This window comes from Vicugna pacos, chromosome 2, assembly GCF_048564905.1.
Source record: "Vicugna pacos chromosome 2, VicPac4, whole genome shotgun sequence".
NCBI classification, from domain to species: Eukaryota; Metazoa; Chordata; class Mammalia; order Artiodactyla; family Camelidae; genus Vicugna; species Vicugna pacos.
The window spans coordinates 32,734,274-32,755,733 of record NC_132988.1 but is presented as its reverse complement, the minus strand read 5'-3'; the positions used below and the strand labels follow the sequence as shown (position 1 = coordinate 32,755,733).

General features: G+C 41.2%; 1 protein-coding gene and 1 pseudogene across 1 annotated transcript in view; one reads left to right on the top strand and one right to left on the bottom strand.

Annotated features, from left to right (window-relative positions):
• Positions 1–977: 977 nt before the first annotated feature.
• On the bottom strand, positions 978–1,482 carry LOC140688734 (AKT-interacting protein-like; annotated as a pseudogene).
• Positions 1,483–14,563: 13,081 nt separating this feature from the next.
• FAT4 (FAT atypical cadherin 4) overlaps positions 14,564–21,460 on the top strand; it is a 157,915-nt gene continuing 151,018 nt past the window's right edge. Inside the window, exon 1 of the mRNA XM_015246090.3 lies at positions 14,564–21,191. Coding sequence (XP_015101576.2) covers positions 16,017–21,191 — 5,175 coding nt within the window. The 5' untranslated portion in view covers positions 14,564–16,016. The remainder of the gene's footprint in view (positions 21,192–21,460) is intronic.

The following is a 21,460-nucleotide window of genomic DNA, read 5'->3' as shown; positions in this document are numbered from 1 at the left end:
CTATGCCTTAGGTTAGACAGGGAGGCGAGAATGAGCTAGGTTGGGCAGAATTCCCTTCCTCTGCCTGGGATAAGGCTCTGGGTAAAATCGTTTCCTCTTGAAAAGTACGCCTTAGTGATGAAGAATCCACTGGACATATTACACAACGATTACTCTTTCCCTCCTCCTGCCAGCATCACAAGGTTAGAGAATTTGCATGTGTACTCTGAAAACCCCATGGGGCTCCCAGAGATAAAACCTCTGATGGATGAGGGTCGTCTAAGACTTCAGCCCCCATGGGTTTTTCACTCTCATGCTAGTCTACACTCAGCCTCCAGTAATTCATCAAAATGACCATTTAAGTGTCCTTACCATTTTATGACTCCAGCAACTTCTGCTCCAGGTAAGCAGATCTCGTCTGTGACTCTGGATTTGCCCATCTTTCCAGACTTCAAGGTAACAAGTTTCTTTATAATCTCAGGTCTTTGATGAGTCCAAGAAAAGTCACTAATTTTCAATTTCTTCTCCCTTTTCTTGCAGGCACAGGAAGGATGATTGGCAAGCTCTTTATATATTGGAGGTTTTTTTTTTTTTCCTTTTTTTCCCTTGAAGTATAGTCAGTTATAATGTGTCAATTTCCAGTGTACAGCATAATGTCCCAGCCATACATATCTATGTACATGTATTTGTTTTCATATTCTCACATTGGAATTTAAACATTGGAATTCTGTAACCTGAAGACTTTTATTGTGGTGTTCATCTGGCCTCTTTTTATGAGATATCATCTCCCCTATGAATTCATCACATACAGAAGGATTTCATGGAGAGAAACTAATTGCTTAGGATCTTCTAGTTTATGTTTATCAGACAAACACATGGTGTACATTCTAATACCGTCAAGCATTTTTCTTTCATGAATCTGAATATCATTTTACACACTACTGCACCTTTGGTTTTAAGAGGCTTGCTGTTTCAACTCTCCATGGATGCATAAATACTTAACTATGTTTATGGTTCCACCTGCATTTTGCAAATGCTCTCTGCATATCTGGTTGACCTGAGTCGGGGTCAGCTAGTGGGTGAAAGATAGAAATATCAACCTGATCATGGACAGTCACTGTCTGGATAATTATTAATGATAATCTCTGTGGACTTAAATATGCCACCCTGATGGAGTCATTGCCAAATGAATGTTACTCTGAACCACATGCATGAAGAGCTATAAGATGGCTACTCATGGACACCAAGGAACTTCTGCTTCCCAACCAAGTTAAATACTGCAAGAAGAGAATATTTCAGAGAGAAGGGTCTGTAAGAAGCATGTGTGCCATTTGTTTATTGCTGGGGCAGGAGATCCAGTCTTAGTTATGAGCAAAGCAATTTGGAGAGAAGAAGGCAGCTGTATTACCAGGCTGTGCATGGAGTTCTGTCTTGTATGTCCCCTGTGAAAATATTCTCTTGACCACCAGATCTTTTGCACACACTGCTTGTAGACATGTTCCAGAAAATAGTTCATAACATGTATTTCAAACAAAAAAAAAAAGAAATGATCTGTGTCACTAATTTCATCCATGCTTTGCATAGGTCTTCCAGGTGACCTGTGGTGCATGTCATCTTGGTGACTTCAGTCCAGTGCTCTCTGCACTTAACTGTCCCAGCCCTACAGCTTATGGCCACAGTGCAAGCCAGCCACTGCCCACTCCCCTACCCACCATTCCATCCAGTACAAATTCTTTTTCACTACGAAAGTTATTTAAAAGAACGGCCAAAGTTGGGAAGGGGGCATAATGAACTCATCAACAAATAAACAACAAGAGGCTATAATTAAGGCTTCATTCGGATTCTAAACTCTGTGTTTTGATCTTGAAATCTGTTATCAGTTCTGCCCTCCATTTTCTAGTCTAAAATAATACTATTCACAAATATTAATGTATCGTGAAATCCAAAGTTCTCTTCAAACCCAAGGCATTATGTCCTTCTAGTGCTGGTACTTAAAAACTACAATAGAATTTTTGTTCCTCATATGTTTTGTTTTTTCCCATATGTTTTAATTAGAAAACAAAAATGTCTCATTATGTAAGGGCATCAAGACGAACGTTAATGAATTTAAGCAATGAAATACAGCTTTATAGTTTTTGTTCTATGGAGTGTGGCCAGCAGACACATCCACACCCCCCGGTTTTCATGCTTTGTCTGGTCCCCTCCCCTCCAGCGGAGGTGGGACTTAATGAATTGCTTCTAATGAACAGAATATGGCAACGGTGACATGCTGTATTGGATTATGTGTATATCTTACAAAAGACTGTAATGTATCTTGCTAAGAGAGTCTCTCTTTCTCGTGCTGGATGCAAACTGCAGTATTGTGAGCTGCCATGTGCAGAAAAGCACGTGGCCAGGAGCAAAGGGTGGCCTCTAGCTCAGAGCAGGCAGGAAATGCAGGTCCTCAGTCTGGCAAACTGCAAGGGACTGAATTCTACCAATAACACTGTGAGTTAGGAAGCTGATTCCTCCCCAGCTGAGCCTCAGATGAGACCACCAGTTGGCCAACACCTTGATTGCTGCTTTGAGAGACCCTGAAACAGAGGACTCAGCTAAACTGTGAGGAAATAAATGTGTGCTTTTTAAAAGCCACTAAGTCTCTCGTATTATTGTTAAGCAGCAAGAGATAACTAATACATTGAATTTTATCACATTCTTTTAAATTTAAAGGCTGAAGATACTCCTGTGATTGATTTTATTTATTTACTGTAAATGAGCACTCCTGTTGAATTTTGCTCCATGAATAGGAAGAATGGCTAACATTTTTTCAACCCTTCCTTGCACCAAGCATTTAACAAACATTATCTCATTGACTCTCTTTTCTAGCATGGAAGATACAGCTCTCCACCATCATTTGTTAAATCAATCAATTGATTGATCAATCTAAAAATCATAATGTACCTCTAGGACAGATAGAAGACAAAGCACTTAATTCTAAGAGTATCTGAAAGACTGTAAGGATTATCACTCACCGAGCACAAAACTGCTATAATGCAGAATGCTGAAAACAAGCAAAATTATCACAAACTTTGGCAAAATTATTAAAGGAATAAACAATTGGCTGTGATTCAGTAAGGCATTTACATCATCTTATTCAACCTTCTTAATATCATCAACTTAATGTCTTGAGTTGTGTAATTATATGATAAACATAATCATCAAAAGGGATAAAAACAGACAGATTTACCATGTGCAGGCAGTCATCTACAAAGAGGCAATAATCATAACACATCCTTCAACAGGCAAAGCTGAAACGCAAGTTATCAAAGCAAAGATGCTTATCTCAGATCTTAGTGATTCTTAAATAAAATCCTCTAAAAAAGAAAAATAAGTCGCAGACCTACTGGGGATCAGAGGGTTTGGACTATTGCCTTAACATGATTGATGTAAACTTCTACAATCTCCTGAATCAAAAGCACCTAAATATTTTCATAAAATATTGTTTAAATTTGTTACATAGATTCTCCCAAAAAACTAGCAATAGGACAATGGAGTAGTATTTTGACTGCAATACAGTAATATTCAGTGACATATTTGGTTTTACTGAAAGTATTAACATGATATTAGAATTTTTTCAAATGTATTTTTTTTTAATTTGGAGCCAATACAACTTAGATTTTCTGAAATATTTGTCTGTGTTACTATGACTACTTAACTAGGCTCTGTTTCAACTTTATACAGTTGATTATTTTCTTTGAACTAAATTTTTTAACATGTTATTCTGTCTGAATCTACTCCATTGAGTTTATTCAAATTCACTTTAAAATAAATACACTATTAGTATTTTCTTTCATACGATCATATTACAATATTTGACTTTACCCATAAATATGTCAATATATTGATTTTTTATTATTTTTATTTTTTACTTCAAGGTTTTTTGAAATTTAACATAATTGTTGAAATTCTATGTATATAACTATGCAAAGCTGTTTTTAAATAAATAAAATGGTTTGCCATCCATGAAAACTGAAACCATATTTTCAACTTTTTCCCAGTATAGCTATGATTAATAGTATTTAACTTTTATCTAGAACTTTTTCTAATTAAATTGAGATATGTCTGCTACTCTGGCAGATGATAATCAACTTACAGTTCCCATATGAGCTGATTTCTCTCACTTCACAGATGGAGAAGTCAATCGTTGAACACTGAAATAACTCACTTGACCCTGTGGAGAGGAGGAAGCAGAGTCAGTAGGATCAGATCCGATGAGTGTCAGATTCTAAAGCTGATCTTCCTTTAAGAGCAAAAATTAAGAGTCAACCACAATAATATTCTATCTGTGATTACCTGTGTTATTTTGGCTTAACAACGTTTTGTAAATATTAAACCATCACTTTTGTTTGTTTCTTCAGGCATCTCTCCTTGGAATAACCAAACAAAGGATTTGAACTGTAAAGTAGTTCATTTTTCTATGCTTTGCTTGTTTATTTTGTGTTTACTGTTTTCCTGAAACTTGTTATGAGTTCATGAGACGGGTGGAAAAGAAGGCGTTATTATGTTCTGCTGCTCTGAAATTACTAGCCACAACTGAAATCACAGCTTAGTTTCTCTCAAAACACATGTTTGCCATTTTTAATCACAGACTCAGTGATTAAGAAAAGAATGAAATAGAGACATGACTAAGGAGCAATTCAAATAAACAAAGAATTAAGATGTTGTGATATGTTTATAAAGTCTAGAGACATCTGAAATAGTCCAACTAAATAGTACAGATAATGCACTCTTTCTTTTAATAAGGGCTTTGAGTACCATAAAATATCAAAATTGTTAAGCACTTCTGAGATCCTCTGTTATTTTTCCTTTGTCTTCTAGTATATGCCAAGTTTTGAGTTTTTTCTTTACTACAATTATATTGTGTTCACAACTTCTGACTCATTTTGTTAGAGCAGGCAGAGAGCTAGATACAAGCAGAGAAAGGGGGACACAGATCAAATGGCAGGAATTGGGCAGAAAGGAGGGGCAAAGGCCAAATGCAGGAAAACTTACTTCATGTAAGCACCAGGGGTCCCTGGGCAGAGAAAGAAAAGCAGGAATCTTTGGGCCAATAAGGGGCCACACCTTTTGGCCTGGAGACCAACAAAGAAAGGTCAGAAAAGGCAGAAATTTCCAGTGTCCAAGTGTAACATTTTGCTCATTATGCTCTCATTTCAATAAAATTAGCCTTGCAGATCAGAAGTACCCATCATGCACCGACGCCATGACACTTTTAATCCAGACTAAATAAAGACAAAAACCCCTCCTCCCTTTGGGAAGGTGGAGTTGGGATGATAATCAGGAAATATGACCCCAAGGCCTTCCCTCCTCAATGAATATTCCGCCCATTCATTTTTACACCCTATGCAACTAACTTGTCAAAGAAACACAGGGCAGCCGCTCACCTGAGCCTGCCCGCTCTCCCCTTGAGAGTGTACTATCCATCCTTTAATAAATCCTCACTTTCCTTTTTTTAACCTCTACGTCTTGTCTCTGAATTCTTTCTGGGATGAGACAAGAACCTGGACCATCAGTTGGATCCACCAGCAACAATTTTTTCTTTTAATCTTCTTTGTTAAAGAAAATCTGTATTATGTTCAAACAGTATCATATTAATCAACTTTCCGTGAATTATGCTTGCCATATATGACTATTCACTTAGACCACTCTCTATTCAAAACTAAGACATGCAGTATTAAATAGAACATAAACATTCTGATACCAACCATAGAAATTCTCCTTTACTTGAAAGAGAAATGAAAATGGAATAGTTTTTATAACCTGCGATTCTGTCAGTCAACATCCAGTTGCAGGAACTATTAGATAGTCCTGAAGTATCAAGAAGAACATTTAGGGAATTGGGTGCTTTCAGAATGATTGGGGAATGGTGATAAAAAGAGAAATGCCCCACATGGGCACTGTGACTTCTTCACCAACCTACAAAGGAACTGTGGTCCAGGGGTTAGGAATTTGTAGCAGCTGCAAATGATATAACTGTTGCTTCTCTACTCGCGTGGATGGGACACTGGTCCACCAGTGTGGATGCAGTCCATGGCCGTGCTGGTTGGCAGAGAAAGCACTAAAGTCAAATGAAGATGGCCTCTGCTGGTGTTTGCCTAACAAATTCCAAGGGCATGCATTTAAATAGAGGACCATTGCATGAAAAACCATGGACGAGAGGGTGTCAGAAAAAAGCCTCTAGAAATGAACAGGCTGGAAGATTTTAATGGAAGGTGAATGTCAAGCAACAAAACTCATTATAGTGTTTTGATTTTTTAAAATGTTTATTTAGTTAGTTTTATTTTTTTGTTTGTTTTTTGAGGGGGACAGGTAATTTGATTTTTTTTTTAGATTTATGTATTTATATTAATTTGTTTTTTAACAGCAGTACCGGAGATTGAATCTAGGACCTTGTTCATGTTAAGCATGCACTCTACCACTGAGCTGTACTCTCCCCTCATTTTGAAATTTTTTTTTTAATTTCTCATTTTTTTCACTATTTCAATATCTTCTTCTGAGCCCCCTGGAATCATCTGTGAGCACCACACTTTAATGCATTTTAGAAAACAATGTTTTAGACTGCAGTATTCTAACCATTTATTATTGCTTTTTAAAATTATATATATTTTTTAATTGTAGGCTCCTGATGTGGGATGAAATTGGGCAGACATTTGTTGAATACAATCTGAACCTCAGGCATCATGCTAGAGTCAGAGAAAGGAAAATTCTTTATCGTCCCTGCCCTAGTAGCATTATTTCAACCAATACAACCTAATTAGGATAAAGAAGTAGAAGGAAGAGCAGAAAGAGGAAATGGGCATTAAAGTTTTATGAATGCTTATTTAGTCTCCAGATAAAGGAAAGAACTGCAAATTAAAAAGAAAGGTAGGTGTTTATAAAGGAAAACAAAGGGATTTAACAACAATAGCAGCAACAACCAAAAATACACATGTATGTATCTGAGACCCCAACTGATTCAACTGACAGCAAACATGAACATTTTTTAAAAGGAAATAAATAGCTAATATATGAAAAATAGAACAGAAATACATGTTAAAAGAAGACACCTTTGTAATCCCCCTTAAATAGACACGATTTAAGACATGCTGCATTCAAATGCATTTGTTTCTTTGTTTTGTTGGGAGGAAAACTCTGATCTATTTTGGTTTCAATTGTAAATTGGTACATCATTTCTGGAAAGTAACTTGGCAATAATAAGCAGTAAGGGTCATTAAAAATGTAAATTCTTTTAAAAACATCTGCAATTTGACTAAACATGGCAGAAGCTGTGTCTGTCTTATGCACCATTGTCTCTCTTCTGCAGCTTTTGAAGTACCTGACACATAGTTACCTTACAATAAGTGTTGTTGGAGGAGTGAGTGATGGTTATCAAAGCATGAATTTTAATAGCAAGATAACCTAGAAAAATCATGAAGGTCATCATTAAAGGAATGATTAATAACTTTTGGCCTATTCATGTGACAAAATATTATTCAGCCAATAGAACAATGTTTATATAAAATCATTGTAATGGCGACGGAATGCTCATTAGGCAATAAAACAAAATAAAGGTGTGTTATAGTAGTTTACATTTCAGCATTCCAAAGAAAATTAAAATAGAAAATAAGACAAAATGTTAGCTGTGGGTCAAGATTATTTGTTTTCTTAGCATCAGCTCTTCTGGTAGGACTCCCACCCATCTGTTGATGATAGAAGTTACAGTTCAAATTGTTCTGGATTTTCAAACGTTTTCATATGTTAAAATTCTAGTAAACCTAGACTGACTATCACACTATTTTACTTAACACTTTTCCAACATGACAAATACATACACTTTATATATATTAGAGGAATCCATGTACTTAATTCTCTACATTCTAACATAAAATTTAACGTCAGATTCATTTTAATGTTAACGAAGTCACTATTACCCAAATTAATATTTTAAGTTTGAGATAAATTGGATACCTACACCCAATAAAGATTAAACTGTGATCAACTCTTGACATATTATATATTTCAACAAAAGAGTAGATTGTCACAAACAGTTGTTGGACTGAGCAGTTTCTCCAAATTATGGTAGGTAATTACTAGTTTGTGGCAAATGCCACAATATTCAGAAACCTACTCTCACATTTAGTATAAGCAATTTCCATTCCAGTGGGTTTGCTCACATACTCACATGTACTATATTATGAAGGATTTCAAACCTAACCCTTCATTTTGTTTCTCCCCTAAGTGTGATGTTAAAAAATATGACTTTAGTTTCCATCATGTAGTTTCAGATTTATTTACATACATGGGTGGTTCCATAATCTTTGAAAATTGAACACTGGCCAGAAAAAAAAATGGTAAACACATATATTATATAATTACATTTATATACATGTATAATATAACAAGGAGATATGAATAATGAAAGGAGAAAGCTAAGTATCAAATAATTAGGGCAAGAAAAATTTTATAAAGACTAGATAGAAAAAATGTCTAGAAAAAAATAGCTTTTGTCTCTACCCTATGTTGCCTTGAGACAATTATTGCCTGCTTCTCCACCAAAATTGGCAGCAACAGCCAAGACATCGGTGTTCTCATGAAGTAAGTGCATTCTCACCAACTTCCCTTACGCATTGAATATCCCATCTTACTCTCTGAAAGTTTCCAAGACTGTGGATTACAATTTAGGGAGATTGTCACTTCTCAATCATACTATACCTCACAGTTTAAAATTTCAGATTACAGAAGGTCAAAAGGTAAAAGGAAAAAAAATTCAGTTGATGTAAAACAGACAGAAATTTTGAATTGTATTCAAAATACTGACTTTATGCATACATATATGTTAAAAAAAGATTACAAATGAGAATGATTAACAGTGGTCATCTGATAGAGTTTTCAGTACAAAGCTTATCTCCTACACTCTAAAACACTGGTCAGCAAATGACAGCCCACTGGCCATATTGGGCCTGCTTCCTGTTTTTGTAAATAAAGTCTTATTGGAACACAGCCATCCCCAATAATTTCTGCATTATCTATAGCTAAATCACATTGCAGGGGCAAGTTGAAATGGGTTTCAAAACCTAAAGTATGTACTATCTGCCCTTTTATAGATGAATTTTGCCAATCCCTTCTTTAAACTTAGACTGAGTCCCGGTCTTTGATCCCTCCTCAGCACAGAGAGATGATTAATGGATAGAGAGATATTGTCAATACAAAACAAGAATTAAAATTCATCTAAAAATGAATGAAGTAGAAATATTTGGCCAATATGAAAAAAAAAATGAGTTGATATAAAGAGAACAAAAGATTAAGCAGTGGTAGATTGGCTATACCCGAAGAGCGAATTAGTGAGCTGGAACATCAGATTTAGGAGTTTTCCCAGAAGACAGTCAGAGAAGCTAAAGAGATCTGACTTATGGAAAAGTACCAAATAAGAGTTCCTGAAGGCAGAAAAACACACAGAAAATACTTGAAGAAATAATAGAGGTAGACTTCCTATTTTGGTAATATGCCAGGCTATTATTTACTATTAAAAACCACTAAGATTACTAAATTTTTAAAGATTTTCTTAAAAGATCAAAGAGCTGATGTGATCTGATAGTTAGGAATTACCATATCTGGTCTGGATGAGAACCTAGAGAGGTAAACTCAACACTGAAGTAGCTTTTGCTCTGAGGATATTTGCCAAACTTTCTAAATAAGAACTTGGAGTTTTAGGTATGGTAAAGTGTGAGAGCTAAGAGAAAAAGCCTAGACTTCTCTGAGGGTATGGAGTTTAATAGGAAACTTTTCATATTAATGCTGGAGCTCCCAAATCCTAAGTCCTTGGTTAAGATAACTAGTTATCCACATACGTAGATATATCTAGTCACCCTACCTTTTCCCAAAATCAGAAAATGTAATTGCCTTGGCAGTGATTAGACTGAGGTGTGGAGAAGGGGGAATCCATCCCTAAGAAGCTGAAGCCACAAGGTAGCTCTCAAAAATCACATTACTGAGGGGGTATAGGAAAGAAAAAAAAACCCTCAAATTGTAAATTCATCATATTTAATTATTCTAAGGTTCAACCTTTTTTTTTTTTTGTCCCATTTTAACATTTAGCAGTTAGGATGTGTATTATATTTGCTAAAGGCCTGGCAGCAACTGTGATTTAATTATCATTGTCTATACATAAACATCCTACATGCAGTGTTCGTATGTTAGAAAAAGATCAAAGAGACTAAACGGAGCACTTTTTCAATAAATGCTATACTACTTTGAACTGGATTTTCAGTGTGAAAAAGATCTAACAGTGCCTCGTTCAATTTATTTTGCTTATGCTTTCCTTTATATATATATATATAGAAGAATGACTTAAAAACAATCTAAATGAGTGTTAAAGCCTTTAAATAAAAATCTGAAGTGATGAAAAAGCTTTTTTTATGGTTTACTTGGCAGCATCACTTAGTGATTCATAAAATATTGTTGCTCTTTTACTGTTGGCGTCTTAGCTTCAGTGGAAACAGTAGTTGTTGCGGACTAGTAGTAACCTACAAGTACCTACTGGAAGCATAATCAGCCCCTCTTTTCAGGAATACACCAGTCTTAAGCCTCAAGGAATATTACAAATAACTTGCCAATTGAAATGACCAGTTCGTATTCAAACATATTCAATCGCACAAGGAAACAATTTACTATGAGCCAATCTGGAAAACTACAGTCTAGCATTTCAATTCCACAGCTAACAGGTAACCAATACCTAACTCTCCAACTTCTGAAAGTTTGCCATCTGTGAACTCCATGCTTCCCCCTATCCAGGATCGGTTCTCTTCTGGCTCAGAAACACTGTGTCCTACAAACATAGTTCTTCCTTTTTCAGCAATCAGTGATTCACTTCAGATATGGAATGCTAGCCTCTTCCATTCCCCACTACATATCCCCCAAATAGTCATTTTCATTTGCTCATTGCAGACTAATCTGTGATATCAGGGAGTTGGAGGCAAACTGGACAAGTTAAAGAGTAATGGATACACCCTTTACAGTAAAAGGCAAAAGTCAGAAACAACAATTTAGATGTACACATTACAACATGTATAAACCTTAAAAATAGTGCTTGGTGAAAAAAGATAAAAAACCAAAATGAGACTCATAGACAGTATAACCCCAAACTGTTTATCTCAATTAAAAATACGGGACAACTAAATAATACATAGTTTGTAAAAACGTGGAACCAAAACGTACACATTTCACTCATTAGAATATTTATGGCTGGGGGTCCTGCACTGCGCATGAAGAATGGTAAGGACAGGAGAGAAGAGTAAGGTCGAATAACATGAGGTGAGCAAAGTACAGAACGAGTGAAGTGAGGGACATGGAGGGGAAGGATGGGAGAGCACGGGAGAGGAGGAGGTGGAGGGAAGGGAAGAGAAGGACAGGAATTGGCAGGGAGGGGAGAAGAGGAGAGGAGGATGAGGAAGAGAGGAGCAGGAAGAGGAAGAGAACAAGAGGGAGAGAAGGAAGAGGGAAGGAAGACGGGAGGAAGGGGAGAAGAGAGGAATGATGAAGAGGGCAGCAAAGGAGGAAGCAGGAAGGAGAATTCTTTTCTGGGACGATGTTGCTAATGTTCTGTGAATTGTAGAGTGTGATTAACCTAAGCTTCTTCACTTAAGATCTAAAACATGGGGGAAAAAGCTAGTTCAGACATTTAATGAAGTAAAGATGGCAAACGCGTGCAGATAAGAGTAACATTGTTACAGAAGCTGTTTGTTTTAATCTATGCTCTAAAGTTCAAATGAGCTGTATTCTCTAGTTTCTTTCATACCTGATCATAAAAAAATACACTTTTCCCCTACAGTCTATTAAAATGGATGAATATCTTCTCTCCTAGAAGCATATAATTTCATGTTTATAGATAGCTTTCACTAAGTAATCCTATTCTTAAAATAATTAAGTTTTTGGTAGAAAATCAAAAATAAACTTTGTTGTTTCACACATACAATATCTGTATATCTATTTTCTTTCATTTTCTTTTGTTGGGGACATCCTTCTTATCATGAATTACATTACCACAATGTCTGAAATCCAAATGAGAAAAATTAAATATAATAAAAACTTCAGTCCTTGTCTTTTACTTAAATCATTCTCTATATCATACCTTAAATTATGTATCTATGTGTACACAGATTGTAATTTTATGTGTAGGTTTTATCTATAAATAAATGTTACCTTAATGTAGTTATCATGGAAGGCTTCCATTTATTTAAATAGCCATGCCTTTGTCTAAATCACTTTTGATAGTCTTCTTTCTTAATTGTTCAAAAAGTTATTTTACATACTGAGTATATATACATTTTCTGTATTCCTTAACCTTATCATATCTTGTTATTATCCTTCTCATTCCACAAAATGAATGATTTTCACCTATTTCCCCCAAATTAAACCCACTACAATGATGCAAATTTAATACTATTGAGATTAAGTATGAAGATTATCCCACAGGCTCAACAAAGAAACAAGAAAACAAAAAACAGGTACTTGACCTCCTATACATATCTAAATGTTTTCTTTCTACTCTTCCCTACCTGAATAACTGAATTGTGGTGCATTAGTAAACAACAACAAACAAGCAGGAAAATTCTAATATTCGCTTAAAATCACACATTAGAGACATGGTTTGTAAACATTTCTGGTTCTACCTTAGGGAATCTACAAATCTTCGTGGGCTGAATTACACCAAAATAATGATATTAAGACTGTAACTTATTGGCAGATATATGAGTTTTGAGAAAAGGCTTAAAAACGTCTCTCTTTGAAAAGAATAGCTTCCAATGCTTTCACAAGTTTTGAAGTCCTGAAAATACAAAAATAGTGAAATTCAACTTTCTTGTCTGTTTCCAATTCACTCATTATATATACTGTAATGTATGGCTTTGTCCAGTAGAGGAAACTGCAGAAGTGAATGTTCTGACTTAAACAAAGGAATTGGTGATTTTTAGTGTTCAGATTTCAATGTATCAGTTTTGGGTTACAGGCTGTCTGCGTCGGAGGGCTTAAATTTGCTGTCTAACCTATTGCTTTTTTTTTTTTTAAAGAAAGGCACTAGGAGATTCCTAAAGATCTTTTTTCTTTGCTACTATCCGTAGGCAAGAAGAGGAATTAGCCTTGTAACGAGATCCTGTAGTCTCTGCGTTTAATTTTAAGCAAGAAACCAGACGACGAAAGATGTAAGATTCACAGAGAACAGCAGAGGGCAGTATTTATCCATGGCTGAATCATCTCCGAGATCAGAAAAGTTTTAAATTTGGAGGGGTCACTGTGGCTGAAATGTATGACATATGCCTTATATTTGCATTACTTAGCTTAAATTCTTATTTTCTAAACATTTTCTCTTAAAGAAAGAATACTGACCTGATTCCTGGTCATTTTTTTTTCTTTGAAGTTATACATGATACCACAAAAATTAGCTACAGTAAATAACAGGGGAGTTGATCCGAGTGCCTTGCGTGGCACGTAGATATTTTTAAAATTTTAAATTTCATTCTGTTTATTTCTATTTTTCTCATATCCATCATTTCCCCCAGGCGAAAACCAAACCAAAACAAAAAGGAATGAAACTTCATCAGGATTCCTTTGGCTATAAAATGTCTAGGAGGAAATACTCCAACAGAGATCTAAATTCCAAACTTCGCAATAGGAAAAGTTCTCCATCTTTCCAAAGGGCTCCCATTGTTATTGTTGAAACTCTAAGGTTTGGCTACTGGCACCTGGGATCCATTTGGGAAGGGAAACAAAACAAACAAGAGTTCCCCTGGCTTTTCCTATAGGAAATCCAAAGCTCGGTCAGTACCGAGGCCTTGGTGCCCCGAGAAACCTGGAAGGGGGGGAGGGGCAAGTGGGTGCAGGTTTAGGGTTTAGTTCGCCCTGCACCGCACTTAGCTCACTCTGTAGTTGGAGGAAGAATGGGGAAATTTGACTCGGATTCTGTCGCGTAATGTTGTACCGCAGCTCCTTCCCCTCCGATCGAAAGAGAAGGGGCAGGAAACGGTTAAAGCAAATCTGCACCGTGCATTCCCAGACAGGCTTTGCTTAATCCTTCCTCCCGCTCTAACAGACCCTCACCCCCCGCCTTTCCTTTATTTCTCTCGACCCCCTTACCTCTGAGTTATTACTAGCATAACAACCTAACGGTCTTCCCCCAGACCCCGCCACTAAAGTTATTTATCTGCAAACCTGACCCCACCCCCATCTATCCTGCGGAGGCTTTTTGCTGTTATTGCTCAGACGCCGGCCAAGATTTGACCAAAAAGAAAAAAAAAGAAAAAGAAAAAAGCACCCCCCTTCTCAGCGCCTCCTACTAGCCGGGCTCCCACACCCGACCGCCTACAGTCCTCCGGGAGGCTGGAATGATTAGCATCCCGAGAAGCCAGTCCGAAGCCGAAAAAGCCGGAGAGCGCTCGCGGTAGGAGTGCCAGGCGGGGCTGCTTCAGCTCCGGCCCAATGGGGCTGGGGTAAGGGAGGAGCAGTAGGTGACAGCACCGGGAGCTAGGGGGAGTCCGGACGAACTAAAGTGCGGGGATCAATGAGTGGCGAGCAAAGTTTCTGAGTCCTGCTCCAGCTTGCGGTCTTCCCTCCCCCTCTGTTTGTGTTTCGGCGACGCGCTCTGTGTGTGTGTGTGTGTGTGGGTGCGCGCGCGCGCGCGCGTGCGGCGGGGAAGGGGCGGGGAGAGTGTGAGGGACCAGCCGGAGGTTGAGAGGGGCTCGCTGAGCTCCAGCTCCACGGCGGTACTACCTTCAGCCCAGGCAGGCGAGAGGGAGAGCGCTGACAGCCGCGGTCCGGAGCTGCTGAAGGCGCCGCCACAGCCCAGCGTCGACTTGCCCGCCTCCACCACCAACAGTGAAGGAGAAAGAGGGACCAACCACCCCCACCCCGCCCCAAACAAAAAGCCTTGTGGATTACAAAGTGAAACTGACACGGGACAATAAAAGCAAAGGGCACGAGGTCAGGGGCGAGGCGCACTAGAGTGGGCTTCTCTGACTGGGGAGCGGGAGAAGGAGCCTCCTGGCATGGTGAGGGGAGGGGAGCGCTGCTCCTGCCCGACCCCGGCGAGGCCGAGAAGAAAGGGGGACCGGCTCTCGATTTGGATGTACAAATAATGGGTCGACAGGCGTCCCAGCAGAGGTAAAAATAATAAATAAATAAATTCTAAAATGCCTAGAAGCTCTGGATTTTGCCTGAGCCCGACTACGGGTTCGAAGCCGCAGCAAGGGCGGCGGCGGCGGCTGCTGGAAGAGAAGGGACGGAGCTGAGCGCTCCCGGGTACCGGAGCCGTAGCGCCAACGCGAGCGCTTGGAACGCAGTTTGCTCGCTGCCCGCGCTCAGACGCCGCCGCCTGGGCCTCAGCGGCCACTTCTGCAGCCTTGCTGGAGGGGCGTTGCAGCCTTGTTCTTGAGGAGTGGGGACTCGAGGAAGTCCCTTTTCTTCGGCTTTGGGGAAAGGAATTCGACAATCTCTCGGTTCCCCGTCGCCCCCTTCCCCGTGCGCAGTCGTTTTTTCCACACATCGCTACGGACGTTTGTCCTTCCCTCTTCAGTTTCTTCGCCGTGGGTAAGTTCTAAAGTTTCTGAAGACAGTTGTTTGCAATGATTCCTCATATACCTTAACTACAGGCAATCTCTCCCGACTCACATCCACCCGGGCGAAAAAGCTCAGACTCTCTGGATTCAAAAACAGAGTGAAGGGGGAAAATGTAGGAGGTTTGAGAAACTTTTCTGGGAGCTCATCAAAGCACAGGAGACAGGAGTGGCCAGAGGAATGCCCTGCTGCTTTTCCTCAAGGCATCTCCCTCCCAGTAAGCGTCCAAATGGCTACCTGGAGCCTTTTGCTGATGCGACTTGCTTCTGCTGGGCTGGAGGTTCTTTGAAATAGCAGAGCTCTCAGACAGAGCCATCTGCTGCATGTTTGCTGGGGCTGCTTAATCCCTGTCATCATCACACTTTTTGCCTCACTTCTTCCTTCTCTTTATCACGCCGTTCCAGGGAGCCAGGACCATGGACTTGGCAGCACACAGGGCTCCTGGCCGCCCGTGGCTCCCGCTGCCCCCTTTATCATTATTTCAGCTCCTTCGCATCTTTTGGCTGTGGTCACTACTCCCGGGGCCAGCCCGTGTCAGCGGGGCTGAGCAGCGCCAGGTGTTTCAGGTGCTGGAGGAGCAACCTCCCGGCACGCTGGTGGGTACCATCCAGACGCGCCCAGGCTTCACCTATCGGCTCAGCGAAAGCCACGCCCTGTTTGCCATAAACAGTAGCACCGGAGCCCTGTACACCACTGCCACCATCGACCGCGAGAGCCTACCCAGCGACGTGATCAACCTGGTGGTTCTTTCCAGCTCGCCCACCTACCCCACCGAAGTGCGAGTGTTGGTGCAGGACCTCAACGACAACGCCCCCGTCTTCCCGGACCCTTCGATTGTGGTTACGTTCAAGGAGGACAGTAGCAGCGGGCGGCAAGTCATCTTGGATACGGCCACCGACTCGGATATCGGCTCCAATGGTGTGGACCACCGCTCCTATCGCATCATCCAGGGCAACGAGGCGGGCCGCTTCCGCCTGGACATCACCCTGAACCCGAGTGGCGAGGGCGCGTTCTTGCATCTGGTGTCTAAGGGTGGGCTTGACCGCGAGGTCACACCACAGTACCAGCTACTGGTGGAAGTGGAGGACAAGGGCGAGCCGAAGCGGCGGGGCTACCTTCAGGTAAATGTGACTGTGCAGGACATTAATGACAATCCCCCGGTTTTTGGCAGTTCCCACTACCAGGCGGGGGTGCCTGAGGACGCGGCGGTGGGCTCCAGCGTCCTCCAGGTGGCGGCGGCGGACGCGGACGAGGGCACCAACGCGGATATCCGCTATCGGCTGCAGGACGAGGGGACTCCGTTCCAAATGGACCCCGAAACGGGGCTTATCACGGTGCGGGAGCCCCTGGACTTCGAGGCCCGGCGCCAGTACTCGCTTACCGTGCAGGCTATGGACCGAGGCGTGCCTTCCCTCACTGGGCGCGCCGAGGCGCTGATTCAGCTGCTGGACGTCAACGACAATGACCCTGTGGTAAAATTCCGCTACTTCCCTGCCACCTCACGCTATGCCTCCGTAGATGAGAACGCTCAAGTGGGCACTGTGGTGGCTCTGCTCACCGTGACGGACGCAGACTCCCCCGCGGCCAACGGGAACATCTCTGTGCAGATTCTTGGGGGCAATGAGCAGCGCCACTTTGAGGTGCAGAGCAGCAAAGTGCCGAACCTGAGCCTCATCAAAGTAGCCAGCGCCTTGGACCGGGAGCGCATCCCTTCTTACAACCTAACAGTTTCTGTCTCTGATAACTACGGGGCGCCCCCTGGCGCAGCGGTCCAGGCGCGCTCTTCTGTGGCAAGCTTGGTGATTTTCGTCAATGACATCAATGACCACCCTCCCGTCTTTGCACAGCAAGTGTACCGAGTGAACCTGAGCGAGGAGGCGCCCCCAGGAAGCTATGTGAGTGGAGTATCTGCGACTGACGGTGACTCTGGTCTCAATGCTAATCTGCGTTACAGCATCGTCTCTGGCAATGGACTAGGTTGGTTCCACATCAGTGAACATAGCGGCCTGGTGACCACTGGGCTTGCTGGGGGCTTGGACCGTGAACTTGCTTCTCAGATTGTACTGAATATCAGTGCTCGGGACCAGGGAGTTCATCCCAAAGTTTCCTATGCCCAGCTGGTAGTAACTCTACTGGATGTGAATGATGAAAAGCCAGTGTTTAGCCAGCCAGAAGGATATGAGGTGTCTGTGGTTGAGAATGCTCCTACAGGGACAGAACTCCTGGTGCTTGGGGCAACTGATGGGGACTTGGGTGACAATGGGACGGTGCGTTTCTCCCTACAAGAGGCTGAGACTGACCAGAGGTCCTTCCGACTGGATCCTGTGTCTGGGAGGTTGAGTACTATCTCCTCCTTGGACAGAGAGGAGCAAGCTTTCTACTCCCTATTGGTTCTGGCCACGGATCTGGGCTCCCCTCCCCAGGCATCAATGGCTCGTATAAATGTGAGTCTTCTGGATATTAATGACAACAGCCCTGTGTTCTACCCTGTCCAGTACTTTGCTCATATTCAGGAGAATGAGCCTGGAGGTAGCTACATCACCACAGTGTCTGCCACTGACCCAGATTTGGGTCTCAATGGGACTGTCAAATATAGTATGTCAGCTGGGGACAGGTCTCGGTTTCAGGTCAATGCTCAGAGTGGGGTTATTTCTACAAGAATGGCCCTAGACAGAGAAGAAAAAACTGCTTACCAGTTGCAAATAGTGGCTACTGATGGTGGCAATTTACAGTCTCCCAACCAGGCAATAGTCACCATCACTGTATTGGACACTCAAGACAACCCACCTGTATTCAGTCAGGCTGCCTATAGCTTCGTGGTCTTTGAGAATGTGGCTCTGGGATATCATGTGGGTAGTGTGTCTGCATCCACCATGGATCTCAATTCCAACATCACTTATCTCATTACTACTGGGGATCAGAGAGGTATGTTTGCTATCAACCAGGTCACTGGGCAGCTTACCACAGCAAGTGTGATTGACAGAGAAGAGCAATCCTTCTATCAGCTGAAAGTAGTAGCCAGTGGGGGCACCATAACTGGAGACACTGTGGTTAACATAACAGTTAAGGATTTAAATGACAACTCTCCCCATTTCCTTCAGGCAGTAGAGAGTGTGAATGTGGTGGAGAATTGGCAGGCAGGTCACAGCATTTTCCAAGCCAAAGCTATGGACCCTGATGAAGGTGTCAATGGCATGGTACTCTATAGCCTGAAGCAAAACCCCAAGAACCTCTTTGCTATCAATGAAAAGAATGGTAACATTAGTCTGCTAGGTCCCCTGGATGTCCATGCTGGTTCCTACCAGATAGAGATCTTGGCATCTGATCTGGGTGTTCCCCAGCTCTCCTCTAGTTTCATCTTAACAGTTTATGTCCATGATGTGAATGACAACCCACCAGTGTTTGACCAGCTTTCATATGAGGTCACCCTTTCTGAGTCAGAACCTGTGAATTCTCGATTCTTTAAAGTGCAAGCTTTTGATAAAGATTCAGGAGCAAATGGGGAAATTGCATACAGCATTGCTGAAGGAAATACAGGGGATGCTTTTGGCATATTCCCAGATGGTCAATTGTATATAAAAAGTGAACTGGACCGTGAGCTTCAAGACAGATATGTTTTACTGGTGGTTGCTTCTGACAGAGCAGTGGAACCCCTTAGTGCTACTGTGAATGTTACTATAATTTTAGAAGATGTAAATGATAACAGACCTCTTTTTAACAGTACCAATTACACATTTTACTTTGAAGAAGAACAGAGAGCAGGGTCATTTGTGGGCAAAGTAAGTGCTATAGATAAAGACTTTGGGCCAAATGGAGAAGTAAGGTATTCTTTTGAAACGGTGCAGCCAGATTTTGAGTTGCATGCAGTTAGTGGGGAAATTACAAATACTCATCAGTTTGACAGGGAGTCTCTTATGAGGCGGAGGGGGACTGCAGTGTTTAGCTTTACAGTCATTGCAACAGATCAGGGGCTCCCTCAGCCCCTCAAGGATCAGGCCACCGTACACGTGTACATGAAGGATATAAACGATAATGCTCCCAAGTTTTTAAAAGACTTTTACCAAGCTACAATATCAGAGTCAGCAGCCAACCTGACCCAGGTTTTAAGAGTTTCGGCCTCAGATGTTGATGAAGGTAGTAATGGACTTATTCATTATTCTGTAATAAAAGGAAATGAAGAGAGACAGTTCGCTATAGATAGTACCTCTGGTCAGGTGACACTGATTGGCACCTTAGACTACGAAGCAACAGCTACCTATTCCCTTGTAATTCAAGCGGTGGATTCAGGGGCAGTCTCCCTCAATTCAACTTGTACCTTAAATATTGATATTTTAGATGAAAATGACAATACCCCTTCCTTCCCTAAATCAACTCTATTTGTTGACGTTTTGGAAAATATGAGAATTGGTGAACTCGTGTCCTCTGTTACTGCCACTGATTCAGATTCAGGTGACAATGCTGATTTACATTACAGTATTACTGGGACTAACAACCATGGGACTTTTAGCATTAGCCCCAACACTGGGAGTATTTTTCTTGCCAAAAAATTGGACTTTGAAACACAGTCTTTGTACAAATTAAATATAACAGCAAAAGACCAAGGGAGGCCTCCTCGTTCATCTACGATGTCAGTGGTTATACACGTGAGAGACTTCAATGACAATCCTCCTAGCTTTCCTCCTGGGGATATTTTCAAGTCTATTGTTGAGAACATTCCCATTGGAACATCTGTCATTTCAGTGACTGCACATGACCCTGATGCGGACATTAATGGGCAACTCTCCTATACGATCATTCAGCAGATGCCAAGGGGCAACCACTTTGGCATAGATGAAGTCAAGGGCACTATATATACTAATGCTGAAATAGATCGGGAATTTGCTAATCTCTTTGAGTTAACTGTAAAAGCCAATGATCAAGCAGTGCCTATAGAAACCAGAAGGTATGCTTTGAAAAACGTGACCATTTTGGTTACAGACCTCAATGACAATGTTCCCATGTTTATATCACAAAACGCCCTTGCTGCAGACCCTTCAGCTGTGATTGGTTCTGTTCTGACGACAATTATGGCGGCTGACCCAGATGAAGGGGCCAACGGAGAGGTGGAGTATGAGATCATCAATGGGGACACAGACACCTTCATCGTGGATCGTTACAGTGGAGACCTGAGAGTGGCTTCGGCGCTGGTGCCTTCTCAGCTAATCTATAATCTCATAGTGTCAGCAACAGACCTTGGCCCTGAGAGGAGGAAATCAACCACTGAATTGACCGTCATTCTTCAAGGCCTTGATGGACCTGTTTTTACGCAACCAAAATATATAACTATTTTGAAGGAAGGTGAACCCATTGGCACCAACGTAATATCAATAGAAGCAGCTAGCCCCAGAGGATCAGAAGCCCCGGTGGAGTACTACATTGTTTCAGTCCGTTGTGAAGAAAAAACTGTTGGGCGTCTCTTTACTATTGGACGACAAACGGGCGTGATTCAGACTGCAGCCATTCTGGACCGGGAGCAAGGAGCATGTCTTTACCTGGTGGATGTTTATGCCATAGAAAAATCAACTGCTTTTCCCAGAACACAGAGAGCAGAGGTAATGATTTTGCAGTCACTTATGAATTATTCGTTGCTGTGTTTTTTAGAAAGATTGCTCTATATTTCCTTTACATAATGATTTACCTTTATTTTTTATTGTTAATTGTACTGACAAGAGCATACAGAAATGTTCTATCACAGAGCCTAATAAGAATTACCTAAAATTTAGCTTTCATCCTGGTCAGAACCAGTGAAGAGTTTTTACCTTATATTTCATCTCATGCAATCATATGAGTAAGACTAAGGAGAACTCTCCAGCTATTTCAA